At 30.6% G+C, this 22,592-nt stretch overlaps 6 protein-coding genes across 9 annotated transcripts; 5 read left to right on the forward strand and 1 right to left on the reverse strand.

Moving 5' to 3' along the window:
- Nucleotides 1-982: 982 nt before the first annotated feature.
- Nucleotides 983-4,275, reverse strand: LOC100882208 (putative lipid scramblase CLPTM1). Its single transcript, XM_003699441.3, has 6 exons — nucleotides 3,957-4,275; nucleotides 3,047-3,631; nucleotides 2,861-2,978; nucleotides 2,578-2,781; nucleotides 2,373-2,510; nucleotides 983-2,300 (listed from the first exon to the last, which is right to left on the reverse strand). Exons 1-6 carry the CDS (start codon nucleotides 4,098-4,100, stop codon nucleotides 1,540-1,542), a joined length of 1,950 nt encoding a protein of 649 aa, XP_003699489.2. The 5' UTR covers nucleotides 4,101-4,275; the 3' UTR covers nucleotides 983-1,539.
- Nucleotides 4,276-4,328: 53 nt separating this feature from the next.
- On the forward strand, nucleotides 4,329-6,903 carry Caf1-105 (chromatin assembly factor 1, p105 subunit). Its single transcript, XM_003699396.3, has 6 exons — nucleotides 4,329-5,033; nucleotides 5,103-5,235; nucleotides 5,313-5,616; nucleotides 5,686-5,949; nucleotides 6,013-6,240; nucleotides 6,310-6,903. The coding sequence occupies exons 1-6, from the start codon at nucleotides 4,893-4,895 to the stop codon at nucleotides 6,794-6,796; spliced, it is 1,557 nt and encodes a 518-aa protein (XP_003699444.2). The 5' UTR covers nucleotides 4,329-4,892; the 3' UTR covers nucleotides 6,797-6,903.
- Nucleotides 6,904-7,066: 163 nt separating this feature from the next.
- On the forward strand, nucleotides 7,067-12,802 carry LOC100882318 (tubulin alpha-3 chain). 3 transcript variants are annotated; one of them, XM_076533244.1, is made up of 9 exons: nucleotides 7,067-7,173; nucleotides 9,756-9,978; nucleotides 10,065-10,169; nucleotides 10,250-10,446; nucleotides 10,515-10,607; nucleotides 10,666-10,851; nucleotides 11,178-11,426; nucleotides 12,210-12,373; nucleotides 12,444-12,802. In XM_076533244.1, the coding sequence occupies exons 1-9, from the start codon at nucleotides 7,171-7,173 to the stop codon at nucleotides 12,568-12,570; spliced, it is 1,347 nt and encodes a 448-aa protein (XP_076389359.1). In that variant the 5' UTR covers nucleotides 7,067-7,170; the 3' UTR covers nucleotides 12,571-12,802. The 3 variants fall into 3 exon arrangements, with proteins under 3 accessions (XP_076389359.1, XP_012138042.1, XP_076389358.1); XM_012282652.2 differs by lacking the exon at nucleotides 7,067-7,173 and adding an exon at nucleotides 8,267-8,289; XM_076533243.1 differs by lacking the exon at nucleotides 7,067-7,173 and adding an exon at nucleotides 8,385-8,660.
- Nucleotides 12,803-13,295: 493 nt separating this feature from the next.
- On the forward strand, nucleotides 13,296-15,651 carry LOC100877188 (BRISC and BRCA1-A complex member 2). The gene is made up of 4 exons (XM_003699397.3): nucleotides 13,296-13,869; nucleotides 13,952-14,253; nucleotides 14,338-14,715; nucleotides 14,784-15,651. The coding sequence occupies exons 1-4, from the start codon at nucleotides 13,782-13,784 to the stop codon at nucleotides 15,150-15,152; spliced, it is 1,137 nt and encodes a 378-aa protein (XP_003699445.1). The 5' UTR covers nucleotides 13,296-13,781; the 3' UTR covers nucleotides 15,153-15,651.
- Nucleotides 15,652-15,958: 307 nt separating this feature from the next.
- Nucleotides 15,959-17,048, forward strand: Naxe (NAD(P)HX epimerase). The gene is made up of 2 exons (XM_012282690.2): nucleotides 15,959-16,098; nucleotides 16,186-17,048. Exon 2 carries the CDS (start codon nucleotides 16,229-16,231, stop codon nucleotides 16,931-16,933), a length of 705 nt encoding a protein of 234 aa, XP_012138080.2. The 5' UTR covers nucleotides 15,959-16,098; nucleotides 16,186-16,228; the 3' UTR covers nucleotides 16,934-17,048.
- LOC100877303 (uncharacterized) lies at nucleotides 15,960-19,846 on the forward strand. 2 transcript variants are annotated; one of them, XM_076533833.1, is made up of 8 exons: nucleotides 15,960-16,098; nucleotides 17,580-17,679; nucleotides 17,756-17,929; nucleotides 18,029-18,231; nucleotides 18,308-18,461; nucleotides 18,585-18,853; nucleotides 18,971-19,186; nucleotides 19,277-19,846. In XM_076533833.1, the coding sequence occupies exons 2-8, from the start codon at nucleotides 17,631-17,633 to the stop codon at nucleotides 19,328-19,330; spliced, it is 1,119 nt and encodes a 372-aa protein (XP_076389948.1). In that variant the 5' UTR covers nucleotides 15,960-16,098; nucleotides 17,580-17,630; the 3' UTR covers nucleotides 19,331-19,846. The 2 variants fall into 2 exon arrangements, with proteins under 2 accessions (XP_076389948.1, XP_012138066.1); XM_012282676.2 differs by lacking the exon at nucleotides 15,960-16,098 and adding an exon at nucleotides 17,298-17,494.
- Nucleotides 19,847-22,592: the final 2,746 nt, after the last annotated feature.

Raw genomic sequence — 22,592 nt, forward strand, 5'->3', positions numbered from 1 at the left:
TCTGTGTCCATATTTTCAGTGGGCACTTTGCCCATCACTGCTTTGGAGTTACCTTACCATTTTCGTCTCACATCCTACTGTATCGATTGGGACTATTCAATCACTTCGGCGGTAGGAATTAAAAATCAAAAAAAAGCTTAACATGCAGATTCAAGTCCTGATGTGCCTTTTTATTCTTCTTCGTTGTCAGATTTAACTTACTGTACATGTATATAATTCTAGAAATTTGATTGAATCATAAAAATGAAGTCAAATTTCAAGAACTTTCGAATTGGAATACCTCTTTCGTTGTCATATTCACCTGATACAAAATTCGAATTTAAACCACTTTTTGATTCAGGTTGTAATGTAATTTTTACAATTTCTATTGTACGATAATTTTATATTTTTTGTTCTGTTGCTTGAAATTATTTATGTGAGTAGGATGTGGAAGGAACTTTGTAAAAATAAATTGACAAATTTAAAATTCTTTTTTCATAAAATGCTTTCACTGAATAAAGAAAATTGTTTTTACAATGTACAATTTTTAATGATTATTTATTAATGCGCTATCAGATTTTTCTTCACGATAATGTTTATGCTTTGTACAATAATTTCTGTTATTTAATTGATACCACGGAATTCAATAATTAACGGTGAATAATTCATGCAATAATATAATTATTCTTATTTTTACTATTTGTTTAACACTATGTATTGTAATACATTTAATATTGTTCAATATTATCCACAATATAAGAATTTTTATCATCATTAGTTACGTTGTCTCAACTTATTTCCATTAGTGTTACTAGGTAAGGATCAGGTAATATTTTAGTAAGAACCATAAATCTGTAGAACTATTGTTTTAGTAGAACCACATTAAATTGTGATAGGATCTATAACCAAATATGGACTGGAATTTGAAGTAAATAATAATAGGACGTTGCATTGGTGAAAGGTCTTCTCAGCTTAGTTAAGCCGTACAAAATAACACGGTTCCTACGTGAACTTGATTATAATTTATATTTCATTTAAATTATTCGGTATATGCATATGCACAAATATATTTTTGAAACGATTTTATTTTATATGCATATAACAACACAATTTTTGTATGAAATATTTTTTTAAACATTAAAATAAACTTTATATTTCTTAAGTATCTTGGTCAAGGTGATGACGAGTCTTGATTAAAGATAATAACTACAATACTTTGAAATAAGAATAAAAAGTGAATACAAATTTGAATAAAATTACAAGAATACCTACTTTCTAAAAGAATATACATTATTCTTTATAATTATGCTTAATTTTTTTGCTGTCATTTTACCTAGTACAATGGAAATCGACGTTCTCGTTTGAAAGTCGTATGTATCTGTGCGAGGCTCTTTCATTTAACTAAATTTCAAACTCAACAGAACATGTACATACATTCAGTTATATCAAATTCGCAAAGGTACCTATCGATGCATAGATGTATCCTTTGGTACTAATAAATTTATTAATTTAAGATAAATTTCGAATAATACACTCAAGGCTAATATTGCACACTAAATGTTACTCGTTTTTTTTATCAGCTTCAAGTTTTGGTTGATCTTTAACAGATTCTTGTTTCTTGTCATTGATCATTTTAGCCTCCATCTCGCCGGAGAAACCGAATTCGTTTACTCTAGAGTGATCGGTTTTATATATCCATCTTTGGTACAAAAATATGAAGAAAACAATGTCATCACGGAAGCAACCAATTCTGTATAGCGTTGGCATTTTTATAACAAATGCAAAAATATCATCGATAAATGTATTTAAGAATTTGTAAGACATCATACGCCATGGAAGATGTGCAACACTTTTCAGTTTATAATTAATAAATAATTGTGGCGTCATCATGATAAAACCGAATGTCAATAAAAATCCATAAAGCATGCTAAGAACCCAGGAATACCATCCTTTGTGTTCTAAATACATTAACGAATAAATTGCATATCCTCCTAGTAGAGGATAAAGAACCCAAGATAAATACTGAAATGCAACTCTATCATATTCTTTTGTGGAAGATTCTACATATGATCCTTTATCATGGAAACTTATTTTTGGAAGGATACCAAGCATTTTTTCGCCCCTATTAATTCTAATATCTACAACCTTATTAATTTTCCACACTTCTATGCATAAACTTATTGCGCAACTAATCCGTACAACCGTATTCGTTTCATTATCAAGAACATACAGTAAAATAACAAGCGATTGGAACACGTTGAAAAATACGGATCGAACTGATAGACCTTCCAAAGAATTACGATTATTCCAAAATTGAATATCTGAAAAGATACATGAATAGTTTATAATCCAGTACAACTTAATATTATGTTTATACAAAACTTGCATCTTACCATTTTTAAATGCCAAAAATTCAAACACACTATGTGATATTGAAACAATTATGGTTAAACCCAACAAATATGGGTTGGTTTCCAATAACGTTTCTTTTAAAGTATCTTGATCATTATCATCCTCGTCCGATGAGTCTCCTACATGGAGAATATTATTAAAACCTCACATATAATTTTAATAAATTTTATAAATAATATAGTATACCCATTAATGAAGATGTCCATTTGTTTCTCATAGTTTGTGCAGCATAGATTTGCCATTTAAATAATGAAAGAGGTGCATAACTTAATTTAAGCTCGAGCTCTTTTATGCTGTCATTTAAAGGTTGATAATCTCTTTGCATATTCCAAAAATCATTCAAATATATTACAGGTTTATAGTATTTTTCACCAGGTAAAAAATAAATGTCTGTTGAGAAAAATTAATTTGAAGTATATTAGCAATTTAAAGTCTAGTAATAAATTATATTATTTAATAAATGACTCACAAGTATCTAAAGGTGGTGGTACTTGACCATATACCCAATTAGTATGATCAGTCACTAAATTGATAGTTAAATTTGGATGCCAGTGTGATATATATTCCTGATTCGTTGTTTCCGCTTTCTACAATAAATATTTAATGTTTAAATCTATTTAATAAAATATTTTAACGAATTGTAACAAGTAGGTACCTTAATTTCTTCTTTACTTGCAGTAGTTTCACCAGTTAACAAATTATGTTTTTTTTGATATCTAATTTTTTTAAATTTATTCAACATTTTTCTAGAATATGACATGTAATCCCCAGCATATACATTTTTTCCTGCTTTAGGATTTGGAGATTTTCCACTTTTTGTGACATATACATGCAGATATATAGATCCATTATTTTTTAATTTGTCAGATGGAACAAATTTATGTTCTCTAACTCTTGATCCATCTTTATCTGGCCCACTATACCAATCTCCATATATTAATCCTTGCTCTATCCATACTAATGATTGTGGATCATTAAAATCTTTAAAATTCTCAGATTCTGATAAATAAATATGCATATCAAACAATGTTCCATTCTCAAATATATTTACAGCTTGTGAACGTGCTGGATTGACAATATTGGGAGATTGAGAATTATTGTCAGTCTGAGATCGCTTGAACAAATAACTGACAAAATAAATAATAAGAGCACGTATAATTAAAGATTTTGTTATAGCAAAAAATGATTCCAAATGTGTAGGCTGATATTTCTTCCTTTGCTCATTAACTTCCGCGTTTACCTACACAACAAATACACTAATTATTGTTAAAAGTTAAATGATTTCATCAGAATTAAATTTTGATTTAAATTCATGACATCATCCTTGAACAGAACAGGTTGCAGTAACTATTTACATCACGTTTCTCATATCATTTAATAATTGTAGAGTCTGTATTCGGAAATATAAAAGTTCAGGGACAGTATATTCAGAAACGTAAATGTAATACGTAAGCAGAACGTAATGGCAAAATTAATTTGTTAGTTTCAAATAAGATACGAAAATTGCTACTGACGAAGAAATAAATTATGTAGTAATAAAGTACAAGACAATATAATTAACACACATCTCGTTCCTCGTTGTTCTCTGTGGCAACTAATTCCCCATTTTGTTGAGCGTTATCCATGTTTCCTTTAACATCTACTTCATTCGGACGTTGATTATCATTGTCAGCACCCACCATCTTTGTATTACAGTTGTTTCGCATCATCTCTTTGCTTTTTCAGAGGGAGTTACATGTACATACCGGATGTCCGATATATTTCTCAAATCACGAGTTTTATGACACTGAACTTGGGTTCTCCACGTTTGTCGAATAACTTCAGAGCAGTCGGCATAAAATGATGTCGTGTTATAAGAGAAAGAACTTTCTTTCGCTAACTTCAACTAATTTTTTACCACTGTATATTGTTCCTCCACCATGTATTTCTTATTACGTGTCACCTAAAGGGTGGACAAAAATATATGAATAGTAATACAAGTAGACAAAAAGGAGGAATGTAAAGTACAAGAAATTACGAGTTAATATCGAATGCAGAAAAATGCAGGAGAAGTTTTCAAATTTTAGGATCAAGTCTTCTGAACCGAACTGAGACTCATAATTTTGCATATCCGTATATTCTAAAATAAAGGATTACAGTATATATATAGAGTTAAGCAGCACAGAATATGCGCAGAACAGACGAAAACTCGTCTGAAGAATATGATCTTATGTGGGATGAAATATACAATTAATTATTATAAAATCTGATTTTTAATAGCTTTTCTGGGCTCTTGCTTTTCATTTAATAAAACAATTCATACCTTTTATATTTTCCTATTTCATTTTATTCTTGATGTAAATATACAAGCAATCTGAAGTTGAATACAATAAAAAGTATCACATGGTCGAACAGATACAGGCGGGAATGATGTGACAAGTTGGAAAAGGTTATATGTTGTTAATGACAGTTTAATATTAACGCAATACTTTTATACCGTATAATATATTTAAATTAAAATTATGTGGTGCACAACACCTGAAATTTCATGGCATAACCGTGACCCAGTGTTAAGCGTAGATATACAAGCTGGAATCTATGAAACAGTGAAAAAGGAAACTTTCTGGCGACTTGCAACCGGTGGTGCTGATTCTCATGTTTTGGTAATAACACAATGACAAATATATTATATATAATGTAAAAATTAATTTTGAATCGTTCTTTTATAACAGATTTGGCATCTAACTTCAAACGAATGTGGAGGTGCTACTGTAAAATGCGTGGCCGATTTAGAACGACATCAAAGAGCAGTGAATGTAGTACGATTTTCGCCTTCAAAGGATATTTTAGCTTCAGGAGATGATGGTTGATAACTAAAATACTCAATTGATTGAAATGTAAATGATAAACAAAATTAACTTTATTACTTTTATTTAAACCAGAGTCAACAATTATTTTATGGAAACAAAAAGAAGATTGCGAATTTTTTATCAATTCTGATGAAAATGAGAATAAAGAACAATGGACTTCCTGGAAAGTATTAAGAGGTCACCTTGAGGATGTTTATGATATCAGTTGGTCTCCAGACTCTAACATGTTAGTCTCAGGTTCTGTGGACAACACAGCTATTTTATGGGACATTCATAAGGGACGTTCTGTAGCTATATTATCTGACCACAAGGGATTTGTACAAGGAGTAGCATGGGACCCTTGCAATCAATACATATGCTCTATAAGCACAGACAGGTATAGATATTAAGTACTGGTAATGGTTCCTAAATATCTACTAATGCTGAACTTTTAACATCTTTATAGAATGTTACGATTAATTGATATAAATAGTAAAAGAACAGTTCAAAAAGTTTGTAAAGCCAAAATTCCCACTCCACCGGATCATGCTTTAAAAGATAAAACAGTGAGATTGTTTTATGACGATACTTTCAAATCATTCTTCAGAAGACTAACATTTTCTTTAGATGGGTCATTAATTATAGTACCTTCTGGTATAATTGAGCCTATAGAAACCACGGAAAAGATATGTAACGCGACTGTAATTTTTTCAAGACATAATTTAAAAGAGTAAGTATAACTTGTTGGTTTTTTATATTGCTTTATAGGTACTATAAGTCACTATCATTTCAGGCCTCTTATACTTTTACCATCCTTCGATCAATGTACTATTGCAGTCAAATGTTGTCCAATTTATTTTGAGTTAAGGAAAGATGGGCCAACGTCTATGATAGCATTACCTTATAGAATGGTGTTTGCAGTTGCTACACAGCATTCAGTATTTATATATGATACTCAACAAACTTCGCCAGTCTCGGTTGTATCGAATATTCATTATACGAGATTAACTGATGTTACATGGTAAGCAAGGATTGGTTCATGTCTTATATAACTTGAATATAAAACATAATTTGCTTTACCGTTCCATAGGTCGAGCGATGGTAAAATTCTAATTGTATCTTCAACAGATGGCTACTGTTCTATAATACATTTTCAGAAAGGTGAACTAGGCGAAGAGTACAAAAAGGAAAGTAGTAGTCCCATTAAACTTAGTACTAATAATAATAGTAAACAATCTTCAGTACCGAATAATAAAAATGTAGTTGAAGGTCGTTTGCCAACCACAGACATAGACAACAGTGCTATGGATATTGATATTGTAGAACACGAGACGAAAGTTCTTAGCAATAATTCAGAATGTAAACTAACTGAAAGTAACAAATCATTAGACAGTAATACTGCCTCCAAAAATCAGGCAAATCTAGATGTTGAAGAAACTGAGGACGTTAAATTAATTTACAATGAAGAAAGTACTAATGAAATTAGTGATAAAGCGAATACAAAAGTTCCTAGCAAAGCTCCTCGTAGAGTACAATTAATTACACTTTCCAGTCCAAAAGGACATAAAAAAGAATAACATTAGGACGTTAAAATTACGATTACAAACTATGAAATATAGACATATTTTTGTAATAACTTTTTATATTTTGTACTAGCTATTATAATAAATATTTAAATTATAAATTTCGATTGTTTTAATATTCATATCATCATAGTCGCATAAAATACTCCTAGAATATGAAAGAAAAGAACAAAGTTCGCATACATGCATCAACTGGTGTAAATACTATAGCGTCAGCTTTGTCACCTGTGAAACTTAGAACAGATATTATATACGTAGAAGTAATAATATGGCGCATCACAGTGATCTGACCGTTCGCTGGGGCAGACAGTAGTCGAATCGTCGCGCTCTACCACATTTTTTACTTTTGAAAGCGTAGATCAAGAACAATGGTAAGTATTTTCATTTAACGCACATTTCACCAGTTGTTGCATTTATTATAATATAAACTATATTCAAATAACATATTTAAAATAAATCACCATTAAAACTATTTTATTTACAAATACACTTTATCACCATTAAAACTATTTTATTTACAAATACATTTTATCAAAACAAAAATTATAAACTCATTAGTATTAAAAAATCTTTTGATATAAATTAAATTCAACTGTTATTAAACATCTTAACTTTATAATGTGCTATAAATTGCACTTATGTTCAAATAACGTGTATAGACAGAATAATAGCCATAACTAGAATACAATATGTCTTGCAGTTTAATGAACCGATTAAAGACATGTCGATAGTATGACGATTCGTCAAGTTACGGCTCATCCAACATCGAAGTTGAATAAATATTTTACGAAACGAAACGAGTTCCATCGACAGTAAATTCTTGCAATTGGTGATACAGTAAACTCTTGCTATATTACTAATAGGGAACAGCGAACTGGAGCCAAGTATGAATATAATTTTCATGTACAGCCATTCAACGGCTATATAACACGTAGCAATATACGGCCATATAATGCGAGGCGATATAACACGAGGCAAAGTACTTAATGTAAAAACGACAATATAACGAGAGTTTGCTATAATAGAACCATATAAAAACTTGCAAAATAATTTATAATTAATACAATTCTAATATAATATTTGTAATTTTATTGCTTCATGTGTCAGCCAATTTATTTGTACAAATTTTTTTATTAATGATCTTTCAAATGCACTATGCATATACGTTAATGTATCATTGAGTACACGAGCGATAAAATGATAAATAATTGTTCGCTCAGTGATCGTTTCCCTGATGAATTGTAAAATCGTGTCACGCACGTGATGTTCGATCAAGCTGCTATGGTTACAGTATGTCAACCTATTAAAATCGATATTTAGCATGATGTACTTGAAGAATATAAAACTTATTGAAAAATGTCCATGACTGACGCGATCTGGTCTATAGCAAATTATTATCGTATAGACATGAGATGCTTCTAACTGTAGCGATACGACAACGGTCTTTTTCAGGGCGCATCTAAACTATTAACGAACAAAAAATCACGGTAGGTCAAGGTAAAAAAGCTCTACAACTTGCTGACAGCTCGTGTCGGAATTATAACATGTCAGTTTGTAATCACCTCTCGTTGAGTGTCCAAGCTTATATATCTTAAAGACAGATCTCTTTGTGTTTCATTAAAAATCGTAATCATTCCATAAGTACTTCTTTGTGTATATAAAGAATTTTTCAGTCGAGCTCGTTATTTGCAATAGTCAAAAATGGTGAACGAGAAGGAAACGTACAGATGAACGTAGTTCAATGATTTTATAGTGAATTTAAAAAACTGTACAAGTGTTTGTAGCATTGCTTAAGTGTATGGACTTATTGGTATCTCTTATAAATGTGTTAGTTATAAGTAACAAAATGGCAAAGAAGGTATGATGTAGTTGGAAGTTTGATCTCTTTCATTTTTACAAGCTTCTGGATCCTCGTGTTCTTAAACCCCTCACTCCCTGGATTTTGGTATACTTGGATCTTGCTATACTTTGGCCTTACAATTTCCATGTCACGGTATTAGATCTCATTGTCAGTAATCCTAAACTGGTATCTGTAGATTTCGGGATTCGTAGATCACGGTATGTTTAGATATCGGTATTGCTAGATCACGGTATTCCTAGATCACGATATGCTCAGATCTCGGTATGTTTAGATATCGGTATTGCTAGATCACAGTATGCTTAGATCTCGGTATTCTCAGATCTTGGTATTCTCAGATATCGGTATAGCTAGATCACAGTATGCTTAGATCTCGGTATTCCTAGATCACGGTATCCTCAGATCTCGGTATTCCTAGATCACGGTATCCCTACATCGCGGTATCCTCAGCTCTCGAATCCCTAAACAGCGGTATCCCTACATCGCGGTATCCCTACATCGCGGTATCCCTACATCGCGATATCCTCAGCTCTCGAATCCCTAAACAGCGGTATCCCTACATCGCGGTATCCCTACATCGCTGTATCCCTACATCGCGGTATCCCTACATCGCGCTATCCTCAGCTCTCGAATCCCTAAACAGCGGTATCCCTACATCGCGGTATCCTCAGCTCTCGAATCCCTACATCGCGGTATCCTCAGCTCTCGAATCCCTACATCGTGGTATCCCTACATCGCGGTATCCTCAGCTCTCGAATCCCTAAACAGCGGTATCCCTACATCGCGGTATCCTCAGCTCTCGAATCCCTAAATAGCGGTATCCCTACATCGCGGTATCCTCAGCTCTCGAATCCCTACATCGCGGTATCCTCAGCTCTCGAATCCCTACATCGCGGTATCCTCAGCTCTCGAATCCCTAAACAGCGGTATCCCTACATCGCGGTATCCTCAGCTCCCGAATCCCCAAACAGCGGTATCCCTACATCGCGGTATCCTCATCTCTCGAATCCCCAAACAGCGGTATCCCTAAGACCCCAACATCCCCACATCTCAAAACCCATATTTATCATTATGATCACTTGCTAATTATCACAGAGGGAATGCATATCCATCCACATTGGACAAGCAGGAGTCCAAATGGGCAATGCCTGCTGGGAACTATACTGCTTAGAACACGGCATTCACCCTGATGGACAAATGCCCAGTGACTCCACCGTCGGTTACGGGGACGACTCCTTCAATACTTTCTTCTCCGAAACCGACTCCGGGAAGCACGTTCCTCGAGCAGTGTTCGTTGACCTTGAGCCAACTGTAGTAGGCAAGTTCCATAGTTCCTATCCATACTAAATAATTCTGAACACTGTGATTGTTCTGTGATTAATTGTTCTGTGAATAATATTTCAGACGAAGTTCGTACAGGAACATACAGACAGCTATTTCATCCGGAACAATTAATTACTGGCAAGGAGGACGCCGCGAACAATTACGCGAGAGGCCATTACACGATAGGTATACAGTTTAAAAAATATGGAAGCTTCGCTTTAAACTAGAAAACATTATCTAATGTTTCTTATTAATATCTTTTACAGGGAAAGAAATAATAGACCTCACTCTGGACCGAATTCGCAGGCTCGCCGAAATGTGCAAAGGACTGCAGGGTTTCTTAATTTTCCACTCCTTCGGTGGCGGAACAGGCTCTGGCTTCTCCAGCTTACTAATGGAGCGGCTCTCCGTTGATTATCCTAAAAGAAGCAAACTCGCTTTCAGTATTTATCCTGCTCCCCAGGTAGAAATAGCAAAATGCTCATAGACGGACTAATAAGTTAGGAAATTGCACGATTTATTATTTATCAGGTATCGACGGCGGTTGTGGAGCCGTACAACGCAATTCTTTATACCCATCCGACCCTAGAGCACTGCGAGGTGGCCTTCATAGTTGACAATCAAGTATGTGCATACGAATATGTGCAAGTATTGTATTATGATGTAAAGTGTGACTTTGCAGGCTATTTATGAGCTGTGCAGAAGGAACTTGGGCATCGATAGACCTACGTACACGAATTTGAATCGGTTGATTGGACAAATTGTTTCGTCGATTACTGCGAGCTTACGATTCGATGGAGCTCTCAATGTGGATATTACGGAGTTTCAGACGAACTTGGTACCGTATCCTCGCATTCATTTTCCTCTGGTAGGTAGTTCAAACAACGTGTACCATTGTGTACCATTACGTGATAAATGTAATAGAAATTAACCCCTTGCACTATGACTTATTTGTCAGGTGCGTCAGTCAATTAAGCTAGAATATTAAAACAGACAAAAAATTGAAATGTTATTTCAATATGTTATTATTCAATCGTTGACTACGCAAATTATAATTGGACTCGAACTCCAAATTGAAGCGTAAATTTGAGTAAAATTGATCACGGCCGAGGTACGAGTGCGTGAGACTCGTCAAAATAATGCAGGGGGTTAATGGAAAGAATATTATGTTACAATTTATATTATTTTACATAGGCAACGTACGCTCCTGTTATGTCAGCCGCGAATGCGAGCCATGAGAGAATTTCTGTGGCAGACATAACAAATTCTTGCTTCGAGCCAAATCACCAGATGGTAAATTGCGACCCTCGAAGAGGTAAATACATGGCGGTGTGCATGCTCTACAGAGGAGACGTTGTCCCAAAAGATGTAAATTCGGCGATCGCGATGATTAAGAGACAGAAACATGTTCAGTTTGTCGAATGGTGTCCTACTGGTTTTAAGGTTTGTGCAATTGTATATAAGCGATTATTTGATATGATTCAAGTAATAAATAATTCAAAATAAATCAAGTAATAAATCATTCAAAATAATTCAAGTAATAAATAATTCAAAATAAATCGAGTAATAAATAATTCAAAATAAATCAAGTAATAAATAATTCAAAATAAATCAAGTAATAAATAATTCAAAATAAATCAAGTAATAAATAATTCAAAATAAATCAAGTAATAAATAATTCAAAAGAAATCAAGTAATAAATCATTCAAAATAATTCAAGTAATAAATCATTCAAAATAAATCAAGTAATAAATCATTCAAAATAATTCAAGTAATAAATCATTCAAAATAAATCAAGTAATAAATAATTCAAAATAATTCAAGTAATAAATCATTCAAAATAAATCAAGTAATAAATAATTCAAAATAATTCAAGTAATAAATAATTCAAAATAAATCAAGTAATAAATAATTCAAAATAATTCAAGTAATAAATAATTCAAAATAAATCAAGTAATAAATAATTCAAAATAATGCAAGTAATAAATAATTCAAAATAAATCAAGTAATAAATAATTCAAAATAAATCAAGTAATAAATAATTCAAAATAATTCAAGTAATAAATAATTCAAAATAATTCAAGTAATAAATAATTCAAAATAATTCAAAATAAATCAAGTAATAAATAATTCAAAATAAATCAAGTAATAAATAATTCAAAATAATTCAAATAATAAATAATTCAAAATAAATCAAGTAATAATTTAATCTTCATACTTCTGAAGGTGGGAATTAATTATCAGCCCCCTACTGTAGTACCAGGCGGAGATCTCGCTAAAGTAGAAAGAGCTGTATGTTGTCTCTGCAACACCACCGCAATAGTCGAAGCTTGGGCCAGAATTGATCACAAGTTTGATCTCATGTATGCCAAAAGAGCATTCGTTCATTGGTAAATTTTGTCATCTTCCCTAAATGAGTCTTGTGGTCGCAATTTTAATCAGGAATGTTAATAAAAATAGGTTTGTCGGAGAAGGTATGGAAGAAGGTGAATTCGCTGAAGCAAGAGAAGATTTAGCAGCTCTAGAATTGGATTATCGCGAAGTACAGGAAGATGCGGTGAATTCTGAAGAGGAAGGAGAATATTGAATTTAATGTGTTACTTGTACGAATACTTATTAAAATATAATAAATAAATGCTACATTATAAATTATAAATTACAAATTATAAATTATAAAACACATTATAACGTTGTCACAAAATAATTGTAAGGTCGAGGGCCCCTGTACTTATGCTTGTATGCTTGGCAGGTGGTCATTGATAAAGAGGTAGCAATAATGTATGCAACATAAAATTAAACATGTACACACATATTAGTAACATCGAACAAAGTTTATTTCAAATAGTGTAATAGATAATTTATTTTGTTATAACAATGCACCTTCGCACAAATAAATTTGAATTCTACCGCCATTCGAGCTCACTTCCGGTTTAGGAGGTGGCGCCATCTCTCCGGCGAACAGGGTGAACTACACACTTTTGAAACTCTACTTTCATTAGTTCTATATTCTACCGCTAGGTGGCGAAGAACATGACAGAAACCCGCAAGTGAATTGAACCGAAAAGATACGCGTGGCGCCAACTAGCGGCCGCGTACGGAATTAATGAAACTACAGTTTCAAAACCTTGTAGTTCACCCTGTTCGCCGGAGAGATGGCGCCACTTGTTCAATTTTCGAAAAATTCAATTATTATTGATTATTATGATTAATATGCTATATATTTGTTAATATTGATTGTATGCTGTTTGCAATATATTCCGTGGGTCTGAAGATGCAGACTATATATTCAAAACAGTTCGCATATTATATTTTGTCTCGTCGATCATATAGGGAATGACATAAGAATGCCAACAAATTTTCCTTCAGCTCGTCAAAAACCATTTGCACAGATTTTCTTTTATTAAAAAAAGCTTATTTGCAAAACTTGATCGATGTCGGTGCGTGACAGTTTTCCGAAGTTTAGCCAGAAAATTATGAGTACATACTTAGTTCCTCGACAGCTATTTACATAGCATGACAAGTCTATTCTATGTATCATCCGTGGTGAAATTGATAATAAGTGCATTGTTTTTTTTTATATACAAACGATGTTCTTTTGTCAACAAGTTTCGTATAATATTTGCAGTTGCACCGAAGCAAGGGATTGTATAAGACATAAAAATAGAAAGAATTGATTTATTTGACTGATGTACAGGGAAATTAATTTCACGTCAAATTATTGCGTGTAAAATTACAATAAAGATAAGAATTATTACCTTAGTTTAAGGAATTCATATCGTTTAAAATATCATTATTAAAATGTTAAATCAGCAGTATCCAATTTTAACTCGTGTCGATTCTCATATTAAGCCACTTTTGGTAGATGTTCTGTCCACAGATAAAGTTGGTAAGTTGTAATACCTTGTATTATCCAAAAAGTATATACACTATTTTTTTATTACATTTGTTATATTTCTAACTTTTTCAAGGAGTATGTTATGGAGCAATCGAAGTGGATGCTATATCATCCAGTTGTGGCAAAGTAGAAGGAGATCGTTTTCGATTATCTATTCCCTATGCTAGACAAAATTTAACATGGAATGTATTTTTTGATTCACAATGTCCTGAAATAGGTCCTGATTTCATATTTAATGATAATACATTCTTAGCAGATATGGACATTGATACTTTATCTGCTAAAGTACCTAGTCTTACTAAATGGAATCCTAATAATACAAATGCTTTATTAAATGTTCTTACTGAACTTTTATCGTGTTATAAACAATATCAGGTTTGTGGTTTGCTAATTATGAATAATTTATCACATCTTGTATATTAAATCTTTTCATTATCTTATATATTACCTTAAAATTAGATGCAATTACTTCAAAAGCAAGAGAGATTACAACTAGAATATGATATGCTCATGAAATCAACACTAGTAAAGCCAGAAGATGTTGAAATGATATTATTACCATCTGGTTCCAAGCCAACAGAGGCTAGATTTCTAATAAATTTATCTGTAGATGTATCACAGCTAGAATCTCGTACTTGTGATTCAGAAACTGATACAGCAATGCTTTTTATAGTATTTTCTGGGACAGATTGGAATCGTGTGACACCACAGCTCTATTTGTCAAAAACTCTAGAAAAAGCTTTTGATGGTCACCCTGCACTAAATTTACCACACTTTTCTGCAGATAAATTGTTGATAGATTATGTGGCAGAAGTAATAAAATGCATTAGAGATAAGGTATGTAAACATAATCTTGATTTATAATATATAAATCAATTATTATTAAGTTAAACTATTTATTTCAGATAAATTTGATAATACAGGGTTTAGAAAAAAGAAGAGCATTTATAGCAGCTTTACTAAGTCATCAATTTCGTTCAGTGGTAGAATATGACAGTGTCAATTGTACTTTTACAATTTTTTTACATTCTGAGCAAGATTTTTATATCGTGTGGCGAATAGATTTACTACCAGGATTTCCTAATGAAAAACCTATTGTTACATTTACTTCAGTATACCATATGCAAGTACCACATACTGTATATACTGAAAACTATCAAAATTTTCCTTATAATCCACGTTGGGAATTATCTTTTATGGTTACGAAATTATTAAATTTTATTCAACATGCTAGTAAAAAATTTAGATCTAACTGTATTAAAAAGTTTTCTTAATAATAATTTAGTTTATGATCGGTTTATTACATTTATGTATAATAACATTAACTTAATTTTTTTACTAATTAATTATTAAATTGTAATTATACCATATCAGAACATAGCATACCGACACATGGTCATGATCTATGGCTATGTCAATCAAAATCACTTGCATGATTTTTCTTTTTTTTTTGGCCGGTTCATTCCTCGAAACAGTAACTGAGAGTACCCAAATCCCAACGGCGATCGATTAAGATGACTTTGCTATACTATGCTAATTATTAACATTAATTTTCATTTTATGTAAAAAATGTAGTATATGTATTTGTAACATGTATATAGTTAAAATTATCATTTTTTTAATTCTCTTAAAAAATAATAACAAATATACATGAGTATATTTGACAATATGAAAAATATTTTTCATGTAAAATTATTCAAACTTTATACAACACAATAACTGTATTTACTGTTAAGTGGTTCATAAAAATAAAATATTTTTCAATGTATACAATATTCTTTTCCTATCTATACATACAGAAATATTATTTTTTAAAGATTTGAATTATTAGTAATCTAAAAAATATATATAACTAAAAGATACAGCGTTATATGTGTTGATTTTTTTTTCGATAAAATATTACACGACGTCTTTATCTACAATTATCTTTTAAAAAGCATTAATAGCATTTTTACCAAAATTAAATGCAAACAAGATTATTCGTGAATTGTATAAGTGTTTTTATAATTTTGCCAATCTTATAAAATAGTTATAAGAAGTGCTGCTTTCACAGTTTGATTACTTCGTTTCATATATAAAACCTGTATACATAATAAAAATTCTAAAAAAGAATAAAATTATTGTATTCAAGTGATTTAAAAAGAATAATTGATTAAATTGCTTGATTAATAGTAACTTTTATTTGAGTCAATGAAGCAAAGAAACAACGTAGTGTAAGAGGTTATAACATTTTTTATTCTATCGTTATTCGTAAAATTAATAAATGATATTACACGTTAGAAATTACATAAGACCTATTTTGTCTAGCAATAAATTCAGTTTGTCTTCTGATAAACTTTCACGTATCAATATGGTGAAATATCTGAATCAACAAGAAAGCATTAATGTAGACAAAACTTTATTCGAGAAATATAAATTTAGTGTGGATCAGTTGATGGAACTTGCTGGACAGAGTTGTGCTATTGCTATTGCACGTACTTACCCATCAGCAAAAAATTCTAAGCAAAAGGTTTTAGTTTGTTGTGGTCCAGGAAATAATGGTGGTGATGGACTAGTTTGTGCCAGACATTTAAAGCTATTTGGTTTTTCTCCAGAAATTTATTATCCGAAAAGAACAAGCAATAGTTTGTATGAAAATTTATTACATCAATGCATTGAAAATGATATTCCATTAGTGGAAGACAATTTAAAAGATTTTGCAGCAAATCGCTTGCACCAGTTTGCTCTTATAGTGGATGCATTATTTGGATTTAGTTTCAAACCACCAGTCAGAGAAACATTTATTCCAATTATTAATCTGCTAGAAAAAGCAACTATTCCTATTTGTAGCGTAGATATTCCATCGGGTTGGAATGTTGAATCTGGACCACCTGCAAAAGGTGGTATTAAACCAGAAATGTTGATATCGTTAACAGCACCAAAATTATGTGCTCAAAAATTTGAAGGCAAATACCATTACCTAGGTGGACGTTTTGTGCCTAAAAAATTGGAAGAGGAATATAATCTTAATCTACCTGAATATCCAGGAACGGATTTAATTGTTAATTTATCTTAAGTACTAAAATATAACAAAATAAAAATTTTTTTCATTGTATAAATTTTTAACAATTTATATTATAAAAATATATGAAACATTTAAAAATAAAACATTTGTAAGTATTACAACCGGAGTTCTTTCAACACAAAATTTTATATACCGCGCCAGGAACATTAAGGCTACTGTTTTCATATAACGCCACTTCACGTCTCAGCTGCGCTTGTGTGTCATCATAGATTGTAGAGTATATAGAACTAACTCAGTCAACAAGGGCAGAAAGAACTCGTCATTTGGTTAGTTCCTTCTTTCACGTTTATGAAAGGAGGAGTTCACGTTTTCTCGCGACGAAGAATATTTCACTCTTAGTTGTTACTCTTTATGCTTTTTATATTTTGTTAATGGTTGATGTGCAATTTAGACTACACTTGGATTGTATCTGAGAATCATCGGTGAACTGTCTGATGATTTTATCTTCTTTTAATTTAAATCAGTTGAAACTAAAATTATCGTTGATGATTCTGGCAAAACCATATTGGTACACAATTACAGTAACACATTTTTCTGCGATAAGTTTTGAAGGTTAGGTGACAAGTAGCAGTAATCTGATAATTGTATCGCAATCGAAGTGTCATAACGCCTAATGATATTTTTACTTTAATTAAAGTGTAAAAGACAAACGAAGCAATAATTGTTTTACTTTAAATGACCAGTAATTATGGCAACGTCTGGTTCTGATAGAAAGCCAAGAGTCATAATTTTAGGAGGTAAGTATACAAAAATTTCAATGATAGTATAACGGAAGCGATAAATAGGACTAAAAAAGTTTTATCGCCAAAACAGGATGTGGTTTCATAGGACGTAATCTTGTGGAATATTTATTGGATAACGATCTCGTGTCTTTTATACGTGTCGTTGACAAAGTACCTCCACAAACAGCTTGGCTCAATGCTAAACACCAACAGTTATTTGACCACCCTTTAGTTGAATTTAAAAGTGCTAATTTAATTAACACAGGTAATTCAAATTCTGTTGATGATTTTAGGCATTTTACCATAAATAATTTAAACAATCATTTCTGTGGTTTATATTAATTTTCCTTAAAATTATTTATAGCATCTTGTCAGAATGCGTTTTTATCAGATGAACCAATTGATTATGTGATTAATTGTGCTGGTGAAACAAAGAGTGGTCAAACAGACCCTGTATATAAAGAGGGAATTTATAAATTGAGCATAAATTGTGCTCAACAAGCTGCAAAACTACAAGTTGATCGTTACATAGAAATATCTTCTGGTAATTTTAATGCTACTGACAAAGTATGTCAATTTTGATATTTCTTGATTCAAAAATTTATTCAAGGAACAAAATGAATAAACTATAATAATTTTACAGAATCCTCTTAAAGAGGAAGACACTGGAGAACCATGGACATTTGTTGCAAAATATAAATTGCAAGTTGAAAATGATTTAAAAAGTATACCTAATTTGAAGTATACAATACTTAGACCAGCCATTGTCTATGGTTGTGGAGATCGAAATGGTTTAGGTAACAACAATATTTTATCATAATTGGATTGTGGTTGTTTATGTATTTATAAGTACCCACAATCTAATCATATAAACTCTCTTTACAAAATATTTTTTAACTATAAAAATTAATTTTTTATAGCCCCGCGCTTAGTAGTGGGAGCAGTTTATAAACATTTGGGAGAAATGATGAAATTACTTTGGGGACCAGATCTTCATATGAACACAGTTCATGTCAGGGATGTAGCTAGAGCTATTTGGCATGTAATGCAAAAACCAGAAGCTATTGGTCAAACATACAATGTTGTTGATGAAGGTGATTCGACTCAAGGCTCGATAAGCGCGATTGTTTCCGAGTTATTTAATATTAACCATGATTATTGGGGTACTGCACTGTCTACATTGGCTAAAGTATGAACAAATCTAAGTATATAATTTTTTTACATCTTCCTTGCATATGTTCTGTAACTTTTTGTATAAATATGTAATTTCGTTTTGAAATAATTTCTTTTTCATTACATATTGTAGACAGATATGAGTTCTGTAGTGGAAGAAGTAAATGATAAACATATGGGACCTTGGGCAGATGCTTGTAACAAAGATGGAGTAGAAAATAGCCCTCTTTCTCCATATATAGATCAGGAACTTCTTTACAACAAACACTTATATATGCAACCAGGAAAGTTAACAAGTACTGGATTTAATTATCTTTATCCAAAACTCACAAAGGATGCTTTAAAAGAGGTAAATAATTATTCAATCATCTATAAGAACATTTATAGTAAGTAGTAAGTTATTTTCCAAACATATTTTGCATTAATTATTGATATATAGGTTTTGGACGACTATGTAAACATGAAGATATTTCCACATTCCTTGGTTTTATGAATTTTAACAATACAGACTGCCAGGATTAAATATTGAAGATATTTACAATAATTTGTATAAATAATTTTTGGAGCGTTTCACCTTGTGCCTAGTAATATATGCAAGTTATATACTCTATCATATGTTATACATATACCATACTCGTATTTTACCTGCTAACAAAAATATTGTTAGTCATGTTTAGAGAGAGTATACAGATGGAATATGAAGATTTCATATATAAGCCTATTACAAATGTGATAAACTAGAAATTAATGTACTTAATTTTATTGTAGTTTGAAGTATAAAATTTTGCATTTTTTTAATTGCTAGTCACGTTTTGACCTGTAAGATTAACGTGAGGTTGAGAAATCTTTTACATGCCCAAATAATAACAAATTATATATTGTAGAATATAACGTTATTTCGATAAATATTTTAAAGACTTATGTATATCGCCAATAGAAATTCTTTTTGTACTGAATTTTTTAAGACTGGGAATAAAACTGTTAATGAATTAACGAGATCCACATCAAACTTGTTCGAGATTTTTTGTTTTTTATATCCATTACATTCCACTTAAATATACATCTTCCAGAGCTGTGACTCGTAAATAGAAATCTTTTTATTCCAAGTAAATAATCTTACAGTTACTTAAGTATAGAATATTAGAAATATTCAAAGTATATAGTGTATTATTAAATCAAGTACAAATGATATCGATTAAGCTAAATTTGTTTCCAAAATGCCAAAATTAAGCAGATTGGTAGATTTATAATATAAAAGTAAGTAAGCCTACTTTTGCAATAGAATGTAATAAAAATTTAATAAGGAAACGGCACTAAAAGCCAAATCAAATTAATAGTATTACTCTTTTGGAATAATTGTTATAATCCTTTTACAATAAAGTTACTCATTTATGCAATTATTTGGCTATTTTATTATACCTTTAACATTACTTGATTATATCCATTGGGAAAGGGTACCAACTTTTATTTTTAATATATCAGCAACATTGATACATTGTTATCTTAATTTTATTCAATCATTGGTTACAACAAGATATTGTGTTCAGAAGGGTCAACAATATCATTAAATATTTTGTGTATTGTTTTAATTTTAATACTTTAAACAATAAGATTATAATAATTTCGTGTAGTTCATTATACATAATATATTAAACAAATATATATATATATATATATATGAATGTATATACATACATATACACACATATATATATTTGTTTTTAATATTTTCTGTAGATAATATATGTACAAGTTATAGGTAAAAATATTTATAAAGTAACTGCACCCTAAATAATAGCATAATTACCGCAATAGGTTAATAATATAAGGATCAGTAAAAAAAATGATATGGGTTTATGAAAAATAAATTAATAAAGCTTCCTTAATACATAATAATTACTATAATTAACGACAATAATACAAATTTCAATTTTTTTACCGGGTTTGCTTCTCATTTTTATATATGTCTTATATAAAATAAAATATAATGTCTTGGCTTATCTACTCACTGCATGTGAGAAAATATTTTCTGAGGTAAACTGTATAAATTTAAATTATAGTGCTGTGTAATAGGTACTGAGGTTAAGTTAAAATTAAGTAATGTATACTACCTACCCTATGCAGGGTGGCAATTATGGAGGTATATTTATTTGACTAGAGTCGCCGTACAACATAATTAATACTTTTATAACGTTACGTATGGCCAATACTATTGAATCGATATTTTTTTCAAACATTATTGCAGACGAAATGACATAAAGCTATTCCTCCTTTGTATGCATTAAAGTTATGGATTTATATGAATATTATGGAATTAAATTTCATAAATAGATGAAAAATATGCTATAGATAACAAGACATATCTTATACACTTATTTGAAATATTGCTTAGCATAATGATGTTTAGAAGTAGATGTAATATACCTAAATCAAAGTCTATGTAATAATTTATTTAAAAAAAATTTATTAAAAATGTGGGATCAAAATAGCCTCAATTCCAATTTTCCTTTATATAAATCGTTATACTCTAAATGTTACATTTACAATACTTGTTTTTCCTATTTGTAATCTAAAGTTAATAATGTTTATTGCTTTGTACTTCAATACTGTAATCATAATTCATTTCTTGAAAATAAAATACTTACACAGCAGCACGGCGACTCTATTTTTTTTATTTTTCCCTTTTTACAAAGTTTAAAACTTATCACATTTATACAATTAATTAAGGAAATAAAGTATGAATTATTTTCCCTACTTAACATCGATAAGTTTAACTTTACTTTAAGTGTATAGCAAAGGTTTTTCTAAAAATTAGTAAATTTTCATGTAGGTACGAAATTAATGCAATTAGAATTTTCCAATAGAATTATGTCAAGTCAGAAAAATATCGCACTTAAAAAATACAGTATACTATGCTGCTTAAAATAAACTGGAAAAATACTTGTTATACATCTACACTCATTTTTTACAAAGATTATCAAAATCAATAATTAAGATTTGTATACACAAGGCATAATGTTTACTAGAAATTTTTGTCGTCGTATGTAATTACTATATTCTTCTTTTTATGTTCATGTTTTTGATCCTATTATATTTTATTCCTAAAAAAAGAAAAGATAGAAAAAGACCCCTCATTTCCTTATACTTTTTCGAATTTCATCAATATAAAACTGTGTAAGCTTAAGAATAAAATACACTCGCAGTGTAAAATATATTTAAAAATATACTGAAAGTTTAACATAAAAGTAAAACATGAGCGATCAGTTGCCTACTATTATATACCAATTATCAATTCTTACTTAACTCCAAGAAGAGTAACAAATACTTTCAACAAATATAAAAGTATACTACTACATGTCAGTAACATAAAATGTAACAGATTGTGTTAAATATGATAACAAATGGAAACAAATTATTTAAATAAAAATCACAAAACAAGCATTTATACTAATGAAATATACTTGCAACGAATACTATTCTGTCGCAAAAATGTCAAGAATGAATAACTATGATGATATTCGCATGAATTGAGATTCCAATTCCGTTTATAAAATACATAACAAATTCCATACATGGTGTTTAAATAAAAAATATTTTTATCTGTAACGTTGTATCAGATCTTGTAAATATTTCAAATGTAAAATATTGTAATAATCTATTAGTACTGAGTTTGTGTAGAAAAGAGAATGTAAGTCATAATTTACATTTATAATGTGGTATGGAATATATGTTATAAAAAGCTTGTATTAAGAGCA

This window comes from Megachile rotundata, chromosome 7 (assembly GCF_050947335.1).
Source record: "Megachile rotundata isolate GNS110a chromosome 7, iyMegRotu1, whole genome shotgun sequence".
NCBI lineage: Eukaryota > Metazoa > Arthropoda > Insecta > Hymenoptera > Megachilidae > Megachile > Megachile rotundata.

Coding starts and splice junctions, on each gene's coding strand:
- LOC100882208 (XM_003699441.3), bottom strand. CDS start 4,100: ATGATGCGAAACAACTGTAATACAAAGATGGTGGGTGCTGACAATGAT. Junction 2,782..2,860: donor ACCACCACCTTTAGATACTT/GTGAGTCATTTA, acceptor TTTTCTCAACAG/ACATTTATTTTTTACCTGGT. Junction 2,301..2,372: donor ATTTTTGGCATTTAAAAATG/GTAAGATGCAAG, acceptor GTATCTTTTCAG/ATATTCAATTTTGGAATAAT.
- Caf1-105 (XM_003699396.3), top strand. CDS start 4,893: ATGTGGTGCACAACACCTGAAATTTCATGGCATAACCGTGACCCAGTG. Junction 5,034..5,102: donor GTGCTGATTCTCATGTTTTG/GTAATAACACAA, acceptor CTTTTATAACAG/ATTTGGCATCTAACTTCAAA. Junction 5,617..5,685: donor TGCTCTATAAGCACAGACAG/GTATAGATATTA, acceptor ACATCTTTATAG/AATGTTACGATTAATTGATA.
- LOC100882318 (XM_076533243.1), top strand. CDS start 8,601: ATGGACTTATTGGTATCTCTTATAAATGTGTTAGTTATAAGTAACAAA. Junction 9,979..10,064: donor CCTTGAGCCAACTGTAGTAG/GCAAGTTCCATA, acceptor ATAATATTTCAG/ACGAAGTTCGTACAGGAACA. Junction 12,374..12,443: donor AAAAGAGCATTCGTTCATTG/GTAAATTTTGTC, acceptor TAATAAAAATAG/GTTTGTCGGAGAAGGTATGG.
- LOC100877188 (XM_003699397.3), top strand. CDS start 13,782: ATGTTAAATCAGCAGTATCCAATTTTAACTCGTGTCGATTCTCATATT. Junction 14,254..14,337: donor CGTGTTATAAACAATATCAG/GTTTGTGGTTTG, acceptor CCTTAAAATTAG/ATGCAATTACTTCAAAAGCA. Junction 14,716..14,783: donor TAAAATGCATTAGAGATAAG/GTATGTAAACAT, acceptor TATTTATTTCAG/ATAAATTTGATAATACAGGG.
- Naxe (XM_012282690.2), top strand. CDS start 16,229: ATGGTGAAATATCTGAATCAACAAGAAAGCATTAATGTAGACAAAACT.
- LOC100877303 (XM_076533833.1), top strand. CDS start 17,631: ATGGCAACGTCTGGTTCTGATAGAAAGCCAAGAGTCATAATTTTAGGA. Junction 17,930..18,028: donor TGCTAATTTAATTAACACAG/GTAATTCAAATT, acceptor AATTATTTATAG/CATCTTGTCAGAATGCGTTT. Junction 18,854..18,970: donor CACTGTCTACATTGGCTAAA/GTATGAACAAAT, acceptor TACATATTGTAG/ACAGATATGAGTTCTGTAGT.